At 44.0% G+C, this 22141-nt stretch overlaps 1 protein-coding gene across 4 annotated transcripts in view; it reads left to right on the top strand.

The window, feature by feature from the left end:
• PTPN3 (protein tyrosine phosphatase non-receptor type 3) overlaps positions 1-22141 on the top strand; it is a 120073-nt gene that overhangs the window by 23299 nt on the left and 74633 nt on the right. For 2 of the 4 annotated variants that reach the window (XM_054519359.2, NM_001373942.1), the window contains 4 exon segments: positions 11333-11487; positions 17371-17478; positions 17555-17597; positions 20192-20270. In XM_054519359.2, the coding sequence (XP_054375334.2) occupies positions 11350-11487; positions 17371-17478; positions 17555-17597; positions 20192-20270 (368 nt within the window). In that variant the 5' untranslated portion in view covers positions 11333-11349. 4 annotated transcript variants of the gene reach the window in all.

Here is a 22141-nt window from a genome sequence, read left to right as displayed (position 1 = left end):
CCACAGCTGTCTGATTCTGATGCTGGTAACTTTCTCACAGCCTTACATTGTATCCTAATTCCTCTTCTGTGTGACAGCCCCTTGGATTTTTGAAGTACCTAATCTTATCCTCTCTGAGATTTCTCTAAGATTTCAGTTATTCCTCAGGAACGCCTGCTAAATCAGTTTCTGTGGAGTTCCCATACCGTGCGTGCATTTTCCCCTCCCAACCTTTGCACATGGGGTTTGCGGTGTCTGGAATGCTGCAGCTTCTCCCTGGCGAATACCCCTTATCCTGCAAGACTCCCCATGAAATTTCTGTGAACTGGTCCCGACACCCACCCCACCCTGGTGGATCCGGAGCCCTCCTCGTGTTCCTCCAGCACCCTGGGCCTTCATCTCCCCTATAACTTGATACTGCCCACTCCCTGGCCTGGCGCAGAGACGGCGCCCAGGAAATGAATATCAAGAGTAAATGATGCGGAACTCCTTTGCCAAAGTAGCAACCAAGGAGGCTAAAAGTAATTGTAAACAAGATTGACAAGCCCGTGAAATCGTAGTCAGATGCAGGTTGCTTGGAGGCTGTCGGGGGGACAGCTTCTCTGGGGTAAGTCCTGATGTCATTTTCCTCAGTATGACTTGGTTAAAACACCCCATGGGCTAGCATTTGCCCTGTTTTTCTCCCAGGAGGCAGGTTTGGTGGCTCTTAGGTGTCTGGGTTCACCAAGGTGGCACGCAGTGGGGAAAGGTTACCAGTCACCATTCAGTGACTACCTGGGCAAAACCAAATCTCATTTCTTTGCAACCCACCCAAGACATCCACATGGGTACCGAGAAGCAACCCAGGGAGAGTCGAGTCCTGTGAAATTTGGGGGTGTGCTGTTTGACACTGCATCATAATCAGATTTCCTAAAACTCTTTAAAAAAAAGAACTTCTAACACAATCTAACTTAAAAAAAAAAACTCAGGAAGATGGCGTTATAAGTCAGGAGAGAGTGGTCACCTATGGAGGGGAGTGTCTGGAAGAGGACATGAAGGGCTCCTGCTGGGCTCCTGGGGAGCACTATATTTAGCATTTGTACTTTTTCTCTCTGTGATACTTCAAGAAAAAGGTTTTTCTTTAAATTGAATGGCTTCATTTAATATACTCAGCATGAGTTTTCTGCCGGCTTCGAGGCAAACTTTGTGTTTTAGTTACTAGCTTCTCATCACAACACTGAAAACCCAGCTCATGGCACTTAAGAGATTGGTTTCTCTTTATAGCAACATTACCTCTTTCCCGAAACTGCCTGCGGCTCCCGCAGCATTCTTTATCTTGCCCTTCAGGGAGCTTAAAACTACTACTTCTTACCCTGCCAGGATCAAGTATAACTTTTATTTTGTTAGTTTTGCAAGTGTCATGGTGTTGAACCTATAAATAAAACCTATAAATAAACCCCAACTCCATAATAAGAAAACTATTTGACATTTTGAAGTTGTATGAAAAGAAGGCCAGTAATTACAGATCTTAGTTTGAATACAACAGGTCCTACAAATGACTCCACCCGGGCTTCCCAGGGGCTTCAGTCAGAGAGCCACTCCCCGAACAAATTACAGGATCTGTGGAACAAATGATTTGATCCCAAAATTGTACTTTTGGAGTATCAGGATTGACAACTGCAAGATGATTCGACGGAGTATTGTGCTGTATTATTAAAGTGACCTGTGTGAGTGTGTCTCCCTTGTGCTAGAGAAAAATCTGAAGATTCGAGTATTAAATCTGTTCATAAATCATTTTTTAATAAAAGGTATTAACACTTTCATAAATACCCAAATTTTTTAAAAGTTTTGTTCACCAGCACTGGCACTATGCTTTAAAAATGTTATTTAAAAATTAATGTTTTGGTATATAGGTTCAGGATAAATTTGTTTCTTGGCTTTAATGTTGAATTAGCCATATGAAGTATGCCTCCCTGAATAAGGATGTTTGTTTTTCTAGTTTAGCAAGTAATCAGTCACGATTATGTTTACACTAAAACCTAATTTTAAAAATAAGTTAGTGTATTTATCTTTGTATTGTTATGTAGTATTGTACTTTAGAAAATTTAAAAGCCAGGAAAGGCTAAAAACGGCAGAAGGCAGTGTTGATCAATTTATGAAATTATAGAGTTATGAGGAAAAAGATTAAATTCCAGGTACCAGTTGTACAGTAATTTTGTTATCAACTGTACTTATTTTAAAACTAGTAAAGGGAAATGTATAGGAAAGTGTTTTCTAAGATATTTGGGCATTTACAAATGAAAACTGAAATGACTAATTTTTAATTAGTTGGGCTGAATTTCATTAAAAACATTCGCAAAAAAATAAAAATGATAGTGAAAACAAATATTAAATAACATTTTTAAAAAGAACATTTTCAAACATTAAAAAGCCTAATAAATAGCACAAAATGTATGCATCTTGTTTTCTTTCATTGCTGCTGCTTTAAGAAAATGCTGGTTGACTCAACGGGTTTCTGAGGAAGGGTGTGTGCATTGTGTGGCCTTTTATAATTTGGACAAATTGTTAAGAATTGGTGTTGGTGAATGATGTGGACTCATTTGAGTGAACAAGCCAAGACATCTGGTTATGTAATATCAAGTGATACAGTCCTTTTTGAATGATGGCAGTTTTCCTGTTGCTTTCTCTATTTAGACAACAGTACTAATCCCAGCACTGACATATAGACTGGAAAATCTGTTACTTCATCAACAATGATTTAGGAAGCACTTCTCCCAGACTAAGTGACAGGACAGCTGCTAAGCTGCGGAAACTCTATTTAGCTCTGGGAAGTGGCTTGTAATATAGACAGTAAAACTGACATAAGGATGCCCACCTAACCAAGACCCTGGCTATAGGCATAGACAGGCAGAACCAAAAGGAACTCTGAAGATTGTCTGGTGGAAGATTTTCCACTGTGTGGCTCTCAGACCAGCTGCACCATTGTCATGAGGGTCAGGGGATGTTTATTTAAAATGCAACTTCAAGCTGGGTGTGTTGGTATACATTTGTAGTCCCAGCTTCTTAGGAGGCCTGAGGCAGGAGGATTGCTTGAGCTCAGGAGTTTGAGGCCAGCCTGGGCAACATAATGAGACCCTGTCTCTTTAAAAAAAAAAAAAAAGTGACTTCCATATGACAAGTAAAACAAGGCATGATCCTGATTTGGATTGTGGATCGGGGGGAGAGAAATAAAGGACATCTTTGGAACAATTTGCAAAATTTTAGTATGGACTGGATATTAGATAAGTGCTTATCATGTTAAATTTCTTCAGTGCGATAATTGTACTGTGGTTATGAAATGCCCTTGTTTGGGGGAGACACATGCTAAAATATTTCGAGATAAAGGGGCATGATCTCTACAGCAAGTGGTTCAGAGAAAAGCATGGTGTGTCTGTGCGTGTATACAGATGAGAGAGATGGGAAATAAAGTGTATGTGGGCTGGGCACGATGGCTCACGCCTGTAATCCCAGCACTTTGGGAGGCCAAGGCAGGCAAATCACCTGAGGTCAGGAGTTCAAGACCAGCCTAGGCCAACATGGTGAAACACTGTCTCTACTAAAAATACAAAAATTAGCTGGGCATGGTGGCACATGCCTGTAGCCCCAGCTACTCGGGAGGCTGAGGCACAAGAATTGCTTGAACCCAGGAGACAGAGGTTGCAGTGAGCTAAAATTACGCCACTGCACTCTAGCCTGGGCAAGAGTGAGACTCCATCTCAAAAAAAAAAAAAAAAGATGCGCATGTACCAAAATGTTAACAATTGAATCCAGGGCAAAAGGGTTATACAGGAGTTTGTTTTTCTTGCAACTTTTCTATAAGTCCAGAAAATTATTTTTTGTTTTACAATGCAGTTTCCTGGGCCCTTACTGAACCAAAATCTCAGTGGATGGTAACCAAGAATCTGCATTTTTAACAAGTCCCCAGATGATTCTTGTGTACGCTAGTTGTAAGTCACTGGTTAAAAAGAAAGTCTCATTTCAGTCACTATTTTTTTAGTATCTTGATCAGTGAGCAGACATTCTTAGTTTGAGCTCATCTTAGTGCTTAATAAATGATAAATAAATCCCCACCCAAGTGTTTGTAAATTTTTTTTTTTTGGATGAGGTCTTGCTCTGTTGCCTAGGCTGCAGGGCAGTGGTGCAATCATAGCTCCCTGCAGCCTTGACCTCCTGGGCTGAAGCGATTCTCCCACGTCAGCCTCCCAAATACCTAGGACTACAGGCAGGTGCCACCACATGCAGCTAATTTTTTTTTTTTTTTTTTTTTGTAGATATGATGGTCTCACTAGTAAATTTTATCTTTAGAAGGGAATACCCCACTTACTTCAGAGGAGTTTAAAGAACAGTTAGGCCTGGCTTTAAACAGACTGGAATGAGAAGCTGTCCTCTTTGAGGTACCGACAGCAGTAGGAAAGCGTGGTTTCTGTCTTACTAAAGGCGTAAGCAATGCGAGTGATTGTTGCTTGTTGGGGCCATGGTTGCCCCACAAAGAGCTCGATACCACGTAATGCAACCCAGCATCTGTGTGTCTACAGTGACAAGAGAGAACAACCCTGGTACTATATTAGCTGCTAAATGAATGAAGCATGTGTCTGCAATACGTTAAATATTGGCATTTGACGAGAAGCGCACTTAATTTGATGAGTCATTGTCTAGGGTGGCTGATAGCACATGTACTTTTCCATGCTAGAAATGCCCTTCTCTAGATCAGTCATCTGTTGGAGCTCAGAAATAGCTAAAAGGGGAAAAAAAAAAAAGGAGAGGAAAGAAGGCGCTTTCTGAGTTCATAGGGAAGAATTGGGGAAAGGGGATTGAGCTACGGAAAAGGGCTTCTATACTACAAAAAAGATTTTTGAAATAAGCTGAACTGTAAGCGATAAGCAAGAAAGCAGAGCTGTCCCTGTTTCCCGTGAAGAATGCCAGCGTAGGAGGTGGCATGTCTTCATCTGGTCGCCACTAGGTGGTGGCATTGGGCTAGGCCAGCTTGATGTAGGTTGATTCCTGTAGCGAGCCACCCGTGATTCATTTATACAGGTTACTTACAAATTGGATATTTATAAATCAAGATTGTTTTCTTCTCCTTTTTTTCAACTGAACTCATATTCTTCAATTAGAGACCTAAGTCCCTTACTTTAAAAAATAAGAATATGGAATACTTTGCCATTTATTTATTTGAGATAAGAGTCTCACTCTGTCGCTCAGGCTGGAGTGCAATGGCGCATCTCGGCTCACTGCAATCTCTGCTTCCCGGGTTCGAGCGATTTTCCTGACTCAGCCTCCCAAGTAGCTGAGACTACAGGCATGCCCCACCACACCCAGCTAATTTTTGTATTTTTAGTAGAGATGGGGTTTCACCATATTGGCCAGGCTGGTCTCAAACTCCTGACCTCAGGTGATCTGCCCACCTGGGCCTCCCAAAGTGCTGGGATTACAGGCATGAGCCACTGCGCCGGCCTCTTTATTTAAAATTATAATAGTGGAGTTGAGTTTGCTCTGTCATTTGCATGTGTTCCTCTCCCTTCTTTCTGTCTATGGTTCATTGGCTTGCGAAAGAACAGTTTCCCAGATCCGAATGTAGACAGACCCTTTGGAAATAAAGCAGCGGCATTACCTTTTCGTTGTCTCAGGCTTCAAGGCAGCCAGGGAGGAGCCCTGGTAGCAGCCCTGTTACCCAACCCTGACTCCCAGGGCTCTGGTGTCTCATGGGCCCAGGGCGTGGCAATTTGTGCCAGCATGCTACTGCTTCGGGTTCCCCTGAGTTTGTAGAGCGGCTCAAAGATGTATCACGTATCTATCACCACTATCTTTTAACTCTAGCAAGCTGTCTTTATTAAAGTGGATACATAAAACCTTAAGAAATGGAACATTCATATATCTGTAAGTCATTTGAAGTCAGGATTGCCCTACAAAATCTGGAATCTGTAGACAGCACCCAATGGCATTAGAAGCTTAACGTTAATAAAAGGCCTTTCATTGAGTGCCTGATATGTGTCCCACATGTGCTAGGCACTTTCCATGTGCCACTCTAACTCTCATGGTCTTTATTGTGCCCCTACTGTTTGCAAAGTGAGATGTTGCCTCTTTCTGTATTTTCCAAGTATAATCTTTGATTAAAAACTGTATTCACAGCCTGGCGCGGTGGCTCACACCTGTAATCCCAGCATTTTGGGAGGCTGAGGTGGGCGGATCATGAGGTCAGGAGATCGAGACCATCCTGGCTAACATGGTGAAACCCTGTCTCTACTAAAAATACAAAAAATTAGCCAGGCGTGGTGGCGGGCGCCTGTAGTCCCACCTGCTCAGGAGGCTGAGGCAGGAGAATGGCGTGAACCCGGGAGGAGGAGCTTGTGGTGAGCCGAGATCACGCCACTGTACTCCAGCCTGAGGGACAGAGCAAGACTCTGTCTCAAAAAAACAAACAAGCAAAAAAACCCAAAACTGTATCCACAGTAGAGCTTCTTTTGCTATTGTTTAAAACATTCTAAAGCAATAATGGATTTTTAAACTCATGCAAAGAACAGGCTTGGCTTCCATATTATAAAATGCATCAGCAGCAGCTGTAATCATTTGTGGTCAGAGAGGCCAGCATGTTCCTGGTTGCCTTGTGGCTTTGTTTAGAATTAAGAGGCTTATAAAGGAAGCCATAGAAACCCTGAGTTCCCCAATTGCTGTAGTACAGGAAACAGGGCAGTTAGTCAGCATCCATTGTCCTGACCAGATTGTTTAAGATGTAATTTCAAGACAATTTGAAAATACCACATGGCTCAATTATTGGGTTATTCAACATCAGGCTCATTCTTACCAAGGTTTGCTTTAGGAACCATTGTAGGAAGATTTCTGCAGCTTTCATAGAATACCTATTTATGACATTGTCATTAGGTTTCAAGCCCTTTATGTAACAGAGATGAGTGTGAGAAAGGGAAGTCTGTCTCTCCTGGGTTGCTGGTGGGCTTTATTTTGTCAGCTGGCTGTGTGACTGTGCTGGACAGCATCATTGCTAACCACAGTGAAATGAATAAGCCCCAGTGGCACCCACGCCAGCACGAGCAGGAGCTGCTCAGGTGAAGTCTGGAAATCAATGTCCACCATTGGAGCATCAGCCCATGTGACTTTCATTTGGAGGCACCTGTTTCAAATCCTAGTTTTTTTCTGCCTGGGGTCATTGTGTGACTATCTCTGCTTTAGCTGTTCCACAGAACAACTGCCCACCTCTTATCACACACAGTGAATTCATCCACATAGTGCATGGCTTAGATTCTGCAGATCCTGTATTCTAAGGCCATCCATCCAAAACACACCCTGAGGTTCCCTGGAAACCCACTCCTCTAGTCCTCGTTTCCCTGGCTGTTACTTTGAGGGCTTCCCAAAGGGAATGTGATCCTGTGCCACACCTGAGGATGCTGAATCACCACTGGGGGTGCGGGGACAGGCAGTTTTTAAAAGCTCCTCAGGTGATTCTGATGTGCACCTCCCACTAAAACCAACTTGAAATGGTTCTATTGTGTCTTTTGAAAAAAAAAGTAACCCACCTGAGATTCTTAGACAAGAACTAAAAAATAAAATTGACATTTTAAAGTCAATGTGGTTAAAACATTATGGAACACATTTGTTGTCTTTTGATAACTTTTTGTATTACTCAGAAAATGCATCCCTGCTTCTGATGACATTTTCATTGGAAAGGGCAAGGCGGAGGTGGTGGGGTGGGTGGAATTTTATAAGTGACTGAATAAGTTCCTTTGCACTGCTGGTCCCAGGAAGATTTTTTTTTTATTAGTATTTCAGACTCCCTATCCTTATCTAAGGAAGAAGGGAGGTTTGCTTGGAGCTCCTTAAATATAATGATATGAGACCAAGTGCTTCTCTTCCTGGATGTACTTTCTGCACAGCTTTCATTGTTGTGGTTTCTCTTTCTGCATCTAACCGGTGCCCCCTGTCATTCCCTGAAGCTTGTTTCTTAGTCCTCCAATCGCTTTGGCCACATCCTTCTGAGAGCTGAGTCACTCACTACTCCTTGCTACTGACTCCCAAATCTTTTCTCTGGCTGCACCCTGACATTAGGTGCTACTTTTCCAATTACCCGTGACTTGCGTCTGCCACAATGGACCCTGGCAGCAGCAGCAGCTTGGTCATCACCTGGGAGACAAGATGCAGACTCTTGGGTCCTATCAAGACCTACTTGAATCAGAGTCTGCATTTTAACAAGATCCCCAAGCACTCTGTATGCACACTGCAGTGTGAGAAGCACTGGTCTATGGGACATCTGTCTCCCCTCCCCTCTGCCTTCCTTCTTTCTTTTCTTGCTTTCTTTCATTTTTTAAGAGATAGAGTCTTGCTGTGTTGCCCATGCTGGGCTCTAATTCCTGGGCTCAAACAGCCCTCCCACCTTGGCCTCCAGAGTAGCTGGGACTACAGGTGCGCACTACCGTAGTTAGCTGCATTCTACTTAGACCCTCCCCCATTTTTCTCTGTCAAATTTGTCTATCCTGTTGTATTGCTATACGGTATTGTTGTACTGCAGTACTGCTATGTAGTCTGTTATATAGACTATAAATTTTAGCTTCATTTTCTATTTCATTCTTCGTTCCATTCATTCAGACATTTACTAACTGTACCAGACCTAGGTTTGGAGGTACAATGAGCAAAAGCAGACCTAGCCTTGTGGGGCTTGGCATCTAGTGGGAGAAGCAGATATCAAATACACATGATGAGTTCTAAGTGTGAAATGAGGGTGAGCACTAGTGAGTGAACTCTGTCACACAAATCTGTGACTGGTTAGGGAGACCAGGGAGGGCTTCCCAGAGGAAGTGATGCTTGTGCTGAGCACTGACGATGAGCTGGAGTTAATCAGATGAAGAGGAGCAGAAAGAGCTTTGCAAGCAGAAGGAATAGCATATGCAGAGGCCCAGCTCATCAGAGAAAGTTCGTGGAGAATTAATAAAAAAAATGTTAACTTACTCTCAGGCCCTTCATCTTTATTTGCTCTTCCACCCAACACTGTCAGATTTATATCTTCACCATTCCCTGAACCAATTTGATTTGTAGAATTACTTCACATATTCTTTTTCTTTTTTTTTTTTTTTTTTGAGACAGAGTTTTGTTCTTTTTGCCCAGGGAGTGCAATGGCGAGATCTCAGGTCACTGCAGCCTCCGCCTCCTGGGTTCAAGTGATTCTCCTACCTCAGCCTCTGGAGTAGCTGGGATTACTGGCACATGCCACCGTGCCCGGCTAATTTTGTATGTTTAGTAGAGATGAGATTTCACCATGTTGGCCAGGCTGGTCTCGAACTCCTGACCTCAGGTGATCCGTCTGCTTCAGCCTCCCAAAGTGCTGGGATTACAGGCACATGCCACCATGCCTGGCTAATTTTGTATGTTTAGTACAGATGAGGTTTTATCATGTTGGCCAGCTGATCTCGAACTCCTGACCTCAGGTGATCCGCCCGCTTCAGCCTCCCAAAGTGCTGGGATTACAGGCGTGAACCACCGTGCCCGGCTGCTTCATGTGTTCTTTGTAGAAGCCTAGATCCTCCCACCTACGTGATATAGTCATGTCCTCAGTTGCACACCTTTCCAGTCTTTTTGCCTACCTCTCCACCATTGAAATCACCAGTTAAACCAGTTTCCTTACTGTTCCCTAATATCATGGTCAGATTTTGAATGCCCTCTAATTCTCGCTTCATAAATATTATACTCTCTTTTTCAAAAAAGTAAACTTGTTATTAAAACATACATATGGAAAAGTACACAAATCATAAATGTAAAGCTTGGTAAATTTTCACAAAGTGAGTACACCAGTGTCATTAGCACCCACATCACGAAACAGAATATTAAAAGCATCTCAGAAAACCCATCTCTCCCTTCTCCTCACTACACACAAAGGTAACCGTTATCCTTTTTTCTATCAGCGTTGATTAGTTTTGCCTGTTTGTAAACTTTATATAAATGGAATCATGCAGCAGATAATCTATTGTGTCTCATATCTTTTGCTCAACATTAAAGCAATTGATTCACGTTTTGCATGTAGTGGTAGTTCATTTCTTTCTTTTGCTGTATAGTAGTATATGGTATGACTGTACCACAGTTTATCCATTCCACATTTGATAGATGGGGTCTTTTCCAGTTTAGGATTATTATGAAGATTCTTTTTTGTTGTTGTTATAAATTATTATTTTATTAGATACATATTTTGGTCCAAATCTTTGAATTGTTGTGACTTAAAAAAAAAATTTTTTTTAACAGGTCCCGAGTACATGTGTGGGTTTGTTATATAGGTAAATTGAGTGGCTTGGAGATTTGGTGTACAGATTATTTTGTAAAATGCGTCATAAGCATAGTACCTGAAAGGTAGTTTTGCAATCCTCACCCTCCTCCCACACTTCACCCTCACATAGGCCCTGGTAGCTATTGCTTCCTTCTTTGTGTCCATATGTTCTCAAAGTTTAGCTCCCACAAGATGCTGGTACATGTCTTTTAGTGAGTGAATATACATTTTTCTGCTGGGAATGTGCCCATGGCTGAAATTGTTCTATCATAATAAATGCATATGTTGAGCTTTAGTAGATACTATTCAGCAGTTTTCCATCGTACAGTGGTTGCACTGAGTTATGCTTTCACCAGCAGCGTGTGAGAGTTCTGGTTGCTCCACACCCTCTGTGGTTTTGCCAGTCTTGAATCTTAGGGGTTCTCTGCTGGGTGTGTGATACTATTGCTTTGTGGGTTTAATTTGCATTTCTTTGACAGCTAATGTGGTTGAGTACCTGTTCTTGTTTTCTTCGTATTTTCTAAGGGGTTTTCTGTTACTTCCTCTCACTAGGTTAGCGGGAGCACTTCATATATTCTTCGCAAATGTATATATTGCGAGTATCTCCTCCCACTCTATTAGTTGCCTTTTTGCTGCCCTAAATGGTGTCTCTCAATGAATAGAGGTCCTTAATTTTAATATCAGTTTATCAATGAGTCTTTTCGCGTTTGAAATCATATTTATACCATGTTTAGTTCTGTAAAACCTTAGAGGTAGAACACAAATACATAAAATTGTGAAACATAAATAAAAATTTAAAAGCCTGGGAAATATAAATTAGAAGACTCAGACCAGGGAGGTAATAAGACATGCAAATAAGCCACGTAATTCTGTGAACGTACAATTTAGCAATACATTTTGCTTAGAGCATCTTAGACGTCAAAACTCAATTGGAAACATGATCTGCTATGTAGTTCTCATTATCTGTGAGTCCCTCAGACAGTATCGAGAGGATGGGATCTGACAGGTATCTGCACTCACAAGTAACTGATGATTCGCATATCAAAGCACTAACAGGTATATCTTATGTTACAGGTTATTCAGCGATAGTTATGACCTCCCGGTTACGTGCGTTGGGTGGAAGAATTAATAATATACGCACCTCAGAGTTACCCAAAGAGAAAACTCGATCAGAAGTCATCTGCAGCATCCACTTTTTAGATGGCGTGGTACAGACCTTTAAAGTTACTGTAAGTTCTCTACTTTTTTTTTTTACTTTTCCTGAATTAATGCTCCTAACAAATAGTTTTCATCTCTTGGCTTACAAAATGAAGAAAAAAAAAATTTTTAATGAAAGCTTGAGATCTCAGATCTTGTATGTTGAGATTGCACTGGAAATACTTAAAAATGTTGCCCCCATTTCACCTCTGCCCTGAGGGTCTTCCCCCTACCCTTCTGTGTGACATGAACTGTTTGATGCTCAGATGTTGGTGCTTCTGGGAAGTCCTCATCCACTTTCTGAAGGAGACTGGTTCAGGAAGTGGATGAGGACTCCACGGAAGCACCAACATCTGGAGGCATCATGGCGCCCTATATATGCTTCATTAGAGCCCACGTCAGGTTGCATTTTTTCAAGTAGTGATTAGGGTATATGTTGCCCATGAAAGTGAGCTCCTTGAAAACAGGAAAGAATAGAAAGGGTGTTGTTTCCCTTGTGCATGGCACAAGGCTGGGCACACAGCATGTGCTCATTAAATGTGTGAGTGAGTGGGTTGTGAAACAATCAGCCTCACAGATGGCAGGGCTTGGAGAGGTCCTGGCTCATCCCACTTAAAGCCCGTGGCAGAGCGAGCACTAGAAACGAGGTCTCCAGTCTCCCAGGCCACCTGCAGGAAGATACTGGGACCATGGCTGCCTATGGTGCCCACCCACCCCAGTCACCACTGGGCCCGTGACCTTTGCCCGTCTCTTCCATCCTCTGGCCAGTCCTAACGGGATCAGTCCCAACCCTGAACTGGCTGCTGGGATCTGCCCCAACCTGTAAAGTTCAGTGTGCAAGGAAAAGCATCAGAAGAGAAGACAGGGTGAGAGAACAATTGAGGGAACAATAAAAGGCCACAAGAATGCAAGGGGTGACAAAAACTGATCCTTGGGTCTTCCGCACACCCCATACAAGTTTGCCCACTGCCGATCCCAGGTGACATGGACCTTAATGCAGGCAGGAGGAGAAGGCAGTTTGCATGGAGTTTAAGCACGGTGGGTGCTGTATCTCCTTTTCAGCAGGGATGGGGCGGTGGCCCAGTGCCTTGGCTGCAGACGTCTCCCTGTCAGTGCAGAAGACTCAGGTGGACGACCAAAGTCATGGAAGTTTGGGCCCTTTGCCTGGCAGAGAGTGGAAATGGGCAGTAGAGATGGATATTTCCCAGCCTTCTGCCCCACTCTTCCACCCACTTCCACAAGCACCCAGGCCTCCAGCTATTCCCCAGTGTCAGGGCATCATTTTTTTGTAGGTGGGAAACATTGTTGTAACAAGTAAAAACTCCAGCAAGGAAATTCAGTTGTCTAGTTAGGTGTCTCCAAAGTCTAATTAGGGGGTCTACAACATATACCTGCGACTTGTTTCTTCAGAAGCCACTTTGGAGGAAAACATCCTCTCAGGACTGTCCAAAAGAATATTCTGTGATTCTGGAAGTATTCTGTGTGTGCATTAACCCACAGGGGAGCTTCCCAGCCACATGTGGCAATTGAACATTTGAAATATACCTGAAGAACTAATTTTTTTTTTTTTTCCCTGAAACAAGATCTTTGTCTGTCACCCAGGCTGGAGTGCAGTGGTGTAATCCCAGCTCACTGCAGCCTCAACCTCCTGGGCTTAAGCAATCCTCCCACTTCAGCCTCCCAAGCAGCTGGGACTACAGGCACACACTACTACACCCATCTGATTTTTTATTTTTTGTAGAAACAAGGTCTCACTAACTTGTCCAGGCTGGTCTGAAATTCCTGAGCTCAGGCAACCCTCCCACTTCAGCCTCCTGAAGTGCTGGGATTGTAAAGCATGAGCTACCATGCCTGGCTTAAATTTTGTATTTTATCTTAATTGAAATGGAAGCAGTCTTTAGTAGTTCATAGTCCCCACTTTGGATTGCTCAGCTTTGGTTAACATTTCTTAAAGTGTGTCAGAAGCTCCTACGATGTGTGTTAAAGATGTCAATCCCTTGTCGTGCCTGGGTATTTTGAAACTTGCTCTCTGTGGGGTGGGCCTGAGAATCTGTATTGTAATTGCTCCCCGAGTTGTCTCGATGTGCTGTGCAGTTAGAGAACCACTGAATTAGGGGTCTGTTAAAAGTTGTAAATATTTCCCTTAAAAAGCAACTACTTTGGTTCTACAAAACCTTGTCTTGTATCTGATTTCCTTTTAACATAATCTTTCATAGAATTTTGTGATTACACAAGCTCCATGAAGGTCACAAATGTCTCTTCCAGATGCTGTACACTAATAGTTTAGTATGTGTCTGGCTTGTTTGTTAAAATGTGTGTTTGTCTGTCTTGGAGCTGTTCTTTAACCATTTATCCTCTTCCTGATGAAAACATGACTGTTTGTTAGTGTATAACTCATGTATTCATTCAGCATATGTTTACTGAGCACTTACTATGGGCCAAGCTTTGTTCTGGGTACAAAAAATGGCAACAGTGCACAAAACAGAACAAAACCCCTGCCTTTTTGTAGCTAACATCCCAGTGGGGAAGATGGGCCATAAAAAAATACATGCTGAGTCGGGCTTTGCAGAAAAATAAAGTAGAACAAGAGGGAGAGAGTGCCAGGGCAAGGTGAGGTTACCATTGTATAGACGTAACCAGAGACGTCCCCACTGATGAGATGAAAGAACCATGTGGTCGTCTGGAAGGGAGCACATCCCAGGGAGAAGGAACAGCGGTGCAAAGGCCCTGAGGCTGGAGCCCACTTCCTTTGGTTGCAGAACACAGTGGAGTCTGGAGTGGAATGAGCAAGGGGGGAGGGTAGCAGAAGATGAAGGCAGAGAGATAACAGGGGTAAGGGGTGGGGGATCACATGGAGCCTTGTAGATCATTCTGAGGGCACAGGCTTTTTTTTCCTACACCAGGTGGAAAGCACTGGGGCTCTGTCCACAGTTGACAATAGGAGGGATGGGGCTGAAAGACTGGTGTGGCAGTCCAGGGCAGAGATGATGACCATTGGACATAGTGGCTGTGTGGGGCTGGCTAAGAGGAAACCGAGCCCAGAAGTACTTTGAAGGTGGAGTCAATAGGGTTTGCTGATAGATGGGATTTGGAATGCGAAAGAACAGGAGGCCTCAAGGTGAATCCCAGATTTTTGGCCTGAGCAATGCAGCAAAATAGAGTTGCAGTTTATTGAGATGGGGAAGACTGTGGGAAGAACAGGTCTGAGGGTAGAAGTAATCAGTTCTGCTGTGGGCATGTTGTGGGGGAGACGCCTGTTATTCATCTATGTAGCAGTGTAGGAATGGTACGAGATAGAAGAGTCAGGAGGTTAGGGGATGGGTCCAGGCTGGGGATGCAGATGTGGATGTCACCAGGATAGAGATGGGATTTCAAGCTTGAAACTGGAGGAGATCCCCTGAGAAGCAAGTAGATGGAAGCTGCGAATGGTGCTTAAGGGTAGGAGAGGTGAGGAGCAGGCACTAAAGGAGTCTGAGAAGGACCAGCCAGGGAGGCGGGAGGAGGCCAAGAGCAAATGTCTGAGAATCCCAGCAGGAAGAGGAGTGATCAGTTCTGTGAAAAGAGGAGTGAGCATCACATCAAGCCTTAGAACAGTCTGGGTGCAGTGGTTAATGCCTGTATTCTCAGCACTTTGAGAGGCCAAAGCAGGAGGATCCCTTGAGCCCAGGAGTTTGAGGTTACAGTGAGCTAATTGTACCACTGCACTCCAGCAGGGGCAATGGAGCAAGACCCTGTCTCTAAAAAAATAAAAATGAAAGTCTTAGAGCCTGGCAAACAGTGAGCACCCAGAAATTCTTAGTTAGGAACACCATTGTTCTTATCACATGGCTGCCACCCCAAGCTTCCAGCAGCCTGGTTCAAAGCTGAGTCCCATGGAACTTGAGAAGTTGGAGGGCCTGGTTGCAACTTGGAATATCCCTCACTTTGTGTCTTTCTATGTGTAGGAATTGTTTGCACAGTCTCATTCAGACTCTTTAGCCCAGCCCACCTTGTGACCAGGAGCAGGTGTCAGGGAAGCTGACTTGGATATCAGTCATTCTTCTCTCAGCCCAGGGAGCGAGCCCTGGTGGTGACCTGGTGCAGCGAAGATGACCTCTTGCAGGCAGGGTCCAGGCCAGGAGGCCTTTTCTTATTATAAATGTGTTTTTTTTATTACATTTCAATTCCTCTTGAGAACTGGGTGAATTATGCAGAAGAGATACCTGTATATGTGAATTATGCACTTCAGAAGAGGAGATGTAGTAGGAACAAACAAACCTGAGTCAGGCAGTCAGACTGTCCTTCAGCTGATGGTGCAAGGCACAGAGCCTCTCAGTGCCTCTGCTCGTTGGCAAAGGAGATGGTGATGACTACTACACTTTGCAAAGTTGCTGCAAAGATTAGGGATCATATATAAAAAGCACATGGGCATAATGTCTGGCTCCTTGTAGATGTTCAGTAAATTGTGGTTAATAATATATGTTAAATGTAATATAAAATCATATATAAATAATTCCAACAAGGGGAGCGGCTAGCTTTTTGACATCTGGTAATGTGCAGTGTGTGGACTGGGTCATTCTTTCCCCACCTATTGTGATTCTCTTCTGATGGATGGTGCCCTGGGTAGAAGGAGCAGGAGGTACAAGCGCTCTTGGGCAGCAAAGGGGGCATGTTCAGGAAATGGGCGTGTCTCATGTTCCCCCACTTCAGACCGAATAATCTGAGGCTGCCCCAAAGAAGTCTCTGCAGGAGGGGACTGACAGTTATCTAATTCTCCCAATGCTGGTCACTGTGACCTATTTTCAAGTACATTATTTGCTCTCAGGCACTCAAAAAAAGGAGCTACCTTTGCTGTTCTATACATGGTCTATTTCTGACTCATATTGTCCTTTAGTTAAATGGTTTGGTTCAAAGGATTCCTGCAAAGTCTGCCTGTTAAAGTAGAATTTGCAGTTTTCCAAACACTCCATGCTGTTTGCCATCCCTGGGCCTTTGTGCCGGGCCATCTGATCCAAAGGCCTGTTTTTAGCTCGTGCGCCTGGAGGGGAGGGGTGATGCTTGGCGCTGTCCTCCTCCCAAACCCAGATTGGGGGGTTGCTTCCTCTACGGCCCCAGTCGAGATGACCATTTGTGTGGTCCCCTTGGGTGTCCACTGTGCCTCGACTGTTTCACAGCCCTTGACGGCCTTTGACACTCTGTTACAGCCACTGCCTCCACGGCTGGGGCAGGAAAAGGGAGCTTCTTATGGCCGTGTCCCCATTCCCACACCATGCCTGCCCCATAAACATGGAGCGGGGAAGGCAATGGAGTCCTGCTCTGAATAGGCGTGTGGTTGAACGTGCCCCTCAGCTTCCCACTTCAGATGATGGGAAGGGGAAGCAGGGAGGCAGATAATCCCACAGGGTGGCCCAGGACACATCACTCTGAGGGTATTTTGAATGGCATTTGAGTATTTTTAGCTGTCTTCCTTTAGGCTGTTAGGTGAGAGCTTTCCTTTCCTCGACATACGCTTCGGTGGCTTCTCCAGGAGTAGGAGCCACAGGTGTGTCCTGAGGAGCCAACAGAAACCGCCCTGGGGTTAGCATTTCATTGTGGGTAATCCACCGGAGGCCACAGGGAGTTAACTGTGATTATGAGAGCTGAGTTTTCCGATTTAGACATTATCACTTGGGAATTGCAGCTAAGGGGGAAGGAAGAAATCTTAGACAATTAAATTAAACTCGTATTGTCTTAAATTGTGTCGATGTTGTTTTTCTTAGCCCTACTTCCCATATGTGCTGTGTGGCTTCTTAAAATTTATTAAAGCTTTTCTTGTGGTGGGAAGTGTGTGTGCATAGCATTTCTGAATATTTTAACTCTTTTTTGCCTACAGTAAAGATGTTTTTACCACCAATTAATTTAAGACTTTTCCTACTTGATAATTTCTTTTGTTCTAGAAACAAGACATTGGCCAGGTTCTTCTGGATATGGCGTACAACCACCTGGGTGTGACTGAAAAGGAATATTTTGGTTTACAGCATGATGACGACTCCGTGGACTCTCCTGTAAGTGCCATTTTTAAAAAATGTGCTGAACTCCTTCACGGTTTGCTTTTATATTTTATGTTTTCTTGTCCAACAGAGATGGCTGGAAGCAAGCAAACCCATCAGGAAGCAGTTAAAAGGTTGGTGTGATCTTTTCATTTCAGTCGAACATTAGGTGTTAGTGTATCACAGCCTGTTTCTCCCCTCCAATCATCAGTGCCTGTGACATCTGGTACCTGGAGTTCTGGGTGTCCAGGAGTCATGAGTGAGCCGACTTCTCCCTGTCTGACTTCTGAGTCAGCAGAGATGCTTCCAGATCAGCCCTCTAGGATCCGCCCCAGCTGTGGGAAAGAAGGGGAAAAGTGAGAGCAGGCAGCTCAGAGCAAGGGAACCCACATTTCTGTATACAAGGAAGGAAAAGGAAGGAGGATGGCCTTTCTTAGCCCGATGTGAGAGCCAGGGTGGAAAAGAGAGACAGACAGATAGACAAACACAAACACCTCATACTTTCCAACAGCATAGTTGCATTCACGGAAAACCGAGCCATAAGTAGGTAATGTCACCAATAGAAAAGATTAAGTCTCCCAAACTACCGCTTATCTCTCAGGAGTGGATCCCAGTGCTGCAGTTAACTCCCAGTTGGGTGGGCAGTCAGGCCACACCATAGTCCACCCTCTGCCCTGATCTGCTCTCAGCCTGATGTTCCAACATTGCCAGTGTTGTTCCCCTTTATGCCACTCATGCCCCAGACAAACCTGGCTGATCTGCAGGGCCTCCCAGTGCCTCCCCTCAGTCTGTTCCATCTGCTGGGAATGCTTTTCCCTCCCACTTCCCTCTCTCGAAATCCTGCCTTTCTTCAAGGCTGCTCAGATCTCATTTCCTCTCCTAGAAACTGTGGGTGGCTCGACATTCTCTTAGATTTACCATCGCCCGTGTTGGGGTTCTGAACGCTCTTGTCCTCATCTGTGTTAATTGCCTTTAGTTCCCTCTCAGAACTGCAAGTTCCTTGAGGTTAGGACCCTTGTTATATTTCTCTCTGCATGCCCAAGGTGCCCAACACACAAAAAAAGTGTCCAGTGCATGGCGGAGTGGAGAAGGGCAAGTGGATTTGCGCATGCAGGTGTGCATACACAGGATGCCCCCAAACACACACACACACACCTGCCTCAGCACCCAGGCAGGAAGGAGTAGACACAGTGGCCTTCGCTCCCATCTCACTGCTGCCCCCACAGGGAGCCAGATTCTCCAAGTTCTTCCCTCCCATGAGCTGCGTCCTCTGCATTCAGAAGTAGCCGTGGGAGCCTCAGGGCCACTTGCAGACAAATACCTGCCTCATCCAAGTCCCCAGGAATGAGTCCACACAAGGCATGAATAGGTGTTGTCATTCATTCTCTCATTAACTCCTGCTTTCAGTGAACCTATCCTGAGCTCAGACTGTGGCAAGGTGCTGGGCTAAGCCCTGGGAATCTAGTCCAGATCAAATTTGGAGTCTCCCCTCAAGGAGCCCACAGCCAAGTGTGCACACAGCCCAGAGGGTTCGACATTCTATGGTAGTAGTAAGCACACAATAGAGGACAGCCAGAAAGACAAAGAGGCTATGCCTGCAGCGCAGAGATGAAAAGTTTTAGAAGAGGGGGAGGGGAGGTGAACAAGCATCCCAAGGCAGCAGGGGGACATTGTTCTCCCCAATGTGCAGATTGTCATAGCGCCATCCGCTGGTACCTAGACATGTGGACAGGTGTACTCAGGGGCACACCCCCACTAGGGATTCTTTGAACACATGCTACAGATGAAGAAAGAAAGCACTAAAGAGCAGGGAGGGTAGAGGTCAGGATGAACTAAGGTAGAGGTGGAGATCTAGCAGGCTAGTGAGAAGGACTTGAGTTGCAGAGAGCAAGAAAGTGCTCAGTGCCTAGATAGGGCTGGTGGATATTTACTGAGCGATGATGGTGAAATTGACATGAAGAAGATCTCGGGATCTTAGCAGCACAATCTGATCTTCTCCTGTTCCCGTCTCTATGAGAAGAAATGGACTAATTTTATCCACACAAGCAAATTGACTCTAGATGTTGATGCGTAAAGCCATATTTGAATATGTTCATTGTGTGATTTACTAGTATACTAACTTAATATACTTTGCATTAAAAGCATGAGATATTTTCTAGTTTAAAAATGATTTTGAAATGTGGTATAGCAGAATCAAAGATCTCAGTACTCTAATTCTGGTTTTGTCACCAGCTGTGTGACCTAAGGCAAGTCACCTCTAATTGGCTTATCTGTAAAATGGGGCTACCAGTAGCAGCCTAGCCCACTCATAGTCATGGTGGTGTTGAAATGCAGGAATGTACATGAAAATGCTTGAAACGTATAAATGGCTACACAAACGCAGGCTATTATTTCTTTTTAAATTTTACATAATAATGCCGATTTAAGGATTTTTAATATTCCTAATACAGATAACGGAGTGCAATGTTTAAACACAGCCCTAAGATAAACGTGTGATAGGAAGTAGATGATAACTTAGTCTGTGCTGATGTTGCGTAAATATTTTACTTTTTGAAGACATGGAGATAACAGTCAACTAACTTATGTACTCCATGTTTGAAATTAGCCCTTTTATAATGGAAAAAGCTGTGGTTGAGTGAAAAAATGCATCACTTATGGAAGAGAAGCAACTTACATACATTGACTTTGTCAAAGGGAAAATTTAATTTGTTTTTGAAAAATGTTGTAGGAGGTTTCCCCTGTACCCTGCATTTTCGAGTAAGATTTTTTATACCTGATCCCAACACACTGCAGCAAGAACAAACCAGGTAACAACATTTTTTTAAAGTTTTCTGTTTAGTGTATAAAAATGAGTAACCACTAAAAATGTACTCTTCATTTTATTACTATGGCCAGATAACTTCATTTGGGTGTAACTGCACCAACAATGATGATCCAAGTAAAAATCTGGGGTGCACATACTGACATTTTAATCAGCTAATGAGTTTTCAGTCTTGGGCCTGCTTCTCTTATCTCCTGATTTGGTGCCATTCCCAGCATACTCCCATCTGCCACCTCCTACCTCTCCCACCTCCTTCCACCTCCCTGGCCTCTCCTGCCTGCTGAACACACTGTGCTCAAAGGACAAAAAAGTCATTTTCTACCAATGTAGGCAGGATGTAGAAGACAAGTTTGTAAAACAGTCATCCACAGGTCAAATAGCATGATGTCTCTGAAGGGCTAAAATCAAGGCCCTTGAACTTGAAGATAACAAGACATCTCTTGTTATAAGAATTTTCTTTCTTCGTTTTTGTTTTGAGACAGAGTCTCTCTCTGCACCCTGGCTGGAGCGCAGAGGTGCGAGCTTGGCTCACTGCAACCTCCGCCTCCCAGGTTCAAGCGATCCTCCCACCTCAGCCTCCCGAGTAGCTAGGATTACAGGCAGGTACCACCATGCCTGGCTGATTTTTTTTTTTTTTTTTTTTTTTTTAACGGAGATGGGGTTTCACCGTGTTGGCCAGGCTGGTCTCCAACTCCTGACCTCAAGTGATCTGCCTCCCTCAGCCTCCCAAAGTGCTGGGATTATAGGCATGAGTCACCAGGCCAGCTTTGTTATAAGAATTTTCTGTCAGATCCCCAGTTTGCAAGAGTTAGAAAGGAGAGCAGGCTGGATTCAGCTTGTCTTCTCAGTGAATCAGCAAGTACAGGAAATATGTGAACCAGATAAAGGAAAGACGGCTGTGATAGGAGTTGTTTACCCCTCAGGGCTTGGAGTCTCTCCCAACCCTGGGCTGGTACTTGGGTTTTTCTAGGTGTGAGGGACAGAGTATTTGGAATGGAGGAGGAGAGTGTAGCACAAGAAAGTTGTTGCTGTTTTAACACAGACTGCACAAACAAACTTTCCCTCCCCTGTGGCAGCGTTAAGCCCTTTTATTATTGATCCATTTATTTTTCTTAGGGAGGGAAGCTATTTCACCAGAAAAAAAGCGATAGATGCTTAGTATTGAATCCTGTTCTACATTCATCATGGCCAAAAGACATAATCAAGGAGGCAGCATTAACTCAGATACAGAGTGTTGTCTTGTTTATTTTTTTTTAGTAGTAATTACATCACATTTTAACTTGTAATATGTTGAAAGGCCAAATATTAATCAGTTACTGTATTTTGCCTTCTTTATGCACCTCCTCCCTCTACTATAGCAGACATTGGGAATTTGACTGTATTTTTTATTACATTTTAAGCCAATGTCCAAGGTGTCTGGTATGACACATCAGGTGACCACACAGAAGCATGCCCTGTCCTCTGAGTTTTCCCCATACCAGCTCTTTATGCTGGTAAACTGGGGATAGGATAGAAACACTCAGCCCAGCAGGTTACTTCGTAAGCTGATGGACACAGAGCTGGTGATGAAATCTATAAGAATGTGTTTGAAATGACCCTACCAAGGTTTCCTCAGGCCAGTACTAAATAACACAGTCTGGGCCAGGCATGGTGGCTCATACTTGTGAGCTTCCCAGCACTTCAGGAACCCAAGGTGGGAGGGTCACTTGAGGCCAGGAGTTTGAAACCAGCCTGGGCCACATAGCAAGACCCTGCCTCTACAAAAATAAAAATAAAAAAGTAGTCAGGTGTGGTGGTGCATGTGTCAGCATCTCAGGAGGCTAACTAGGAGGATCACTTGAGCCCAGAAGTTCAAGG

This window comes from Pongo abelii, chromosome 13 (genome assembly GCF_028885655.2).
Source record: "Pongo abelii isolate AG06213 chromosome 13, NHGRI_mPonAbe1-v2.0_pri, whole genome shotgun sequence".
Classification (NCBI taxonomy): Eukaryota; Metazoa; Chordata; class Mammalia; order Primates; family Hominidae; genus Pongo; species Pongo abelii.
Note: the sequence above shows the minus strand (reverse complement) of the source record. Positions and strands in the feature narration are given on the sequence as shown.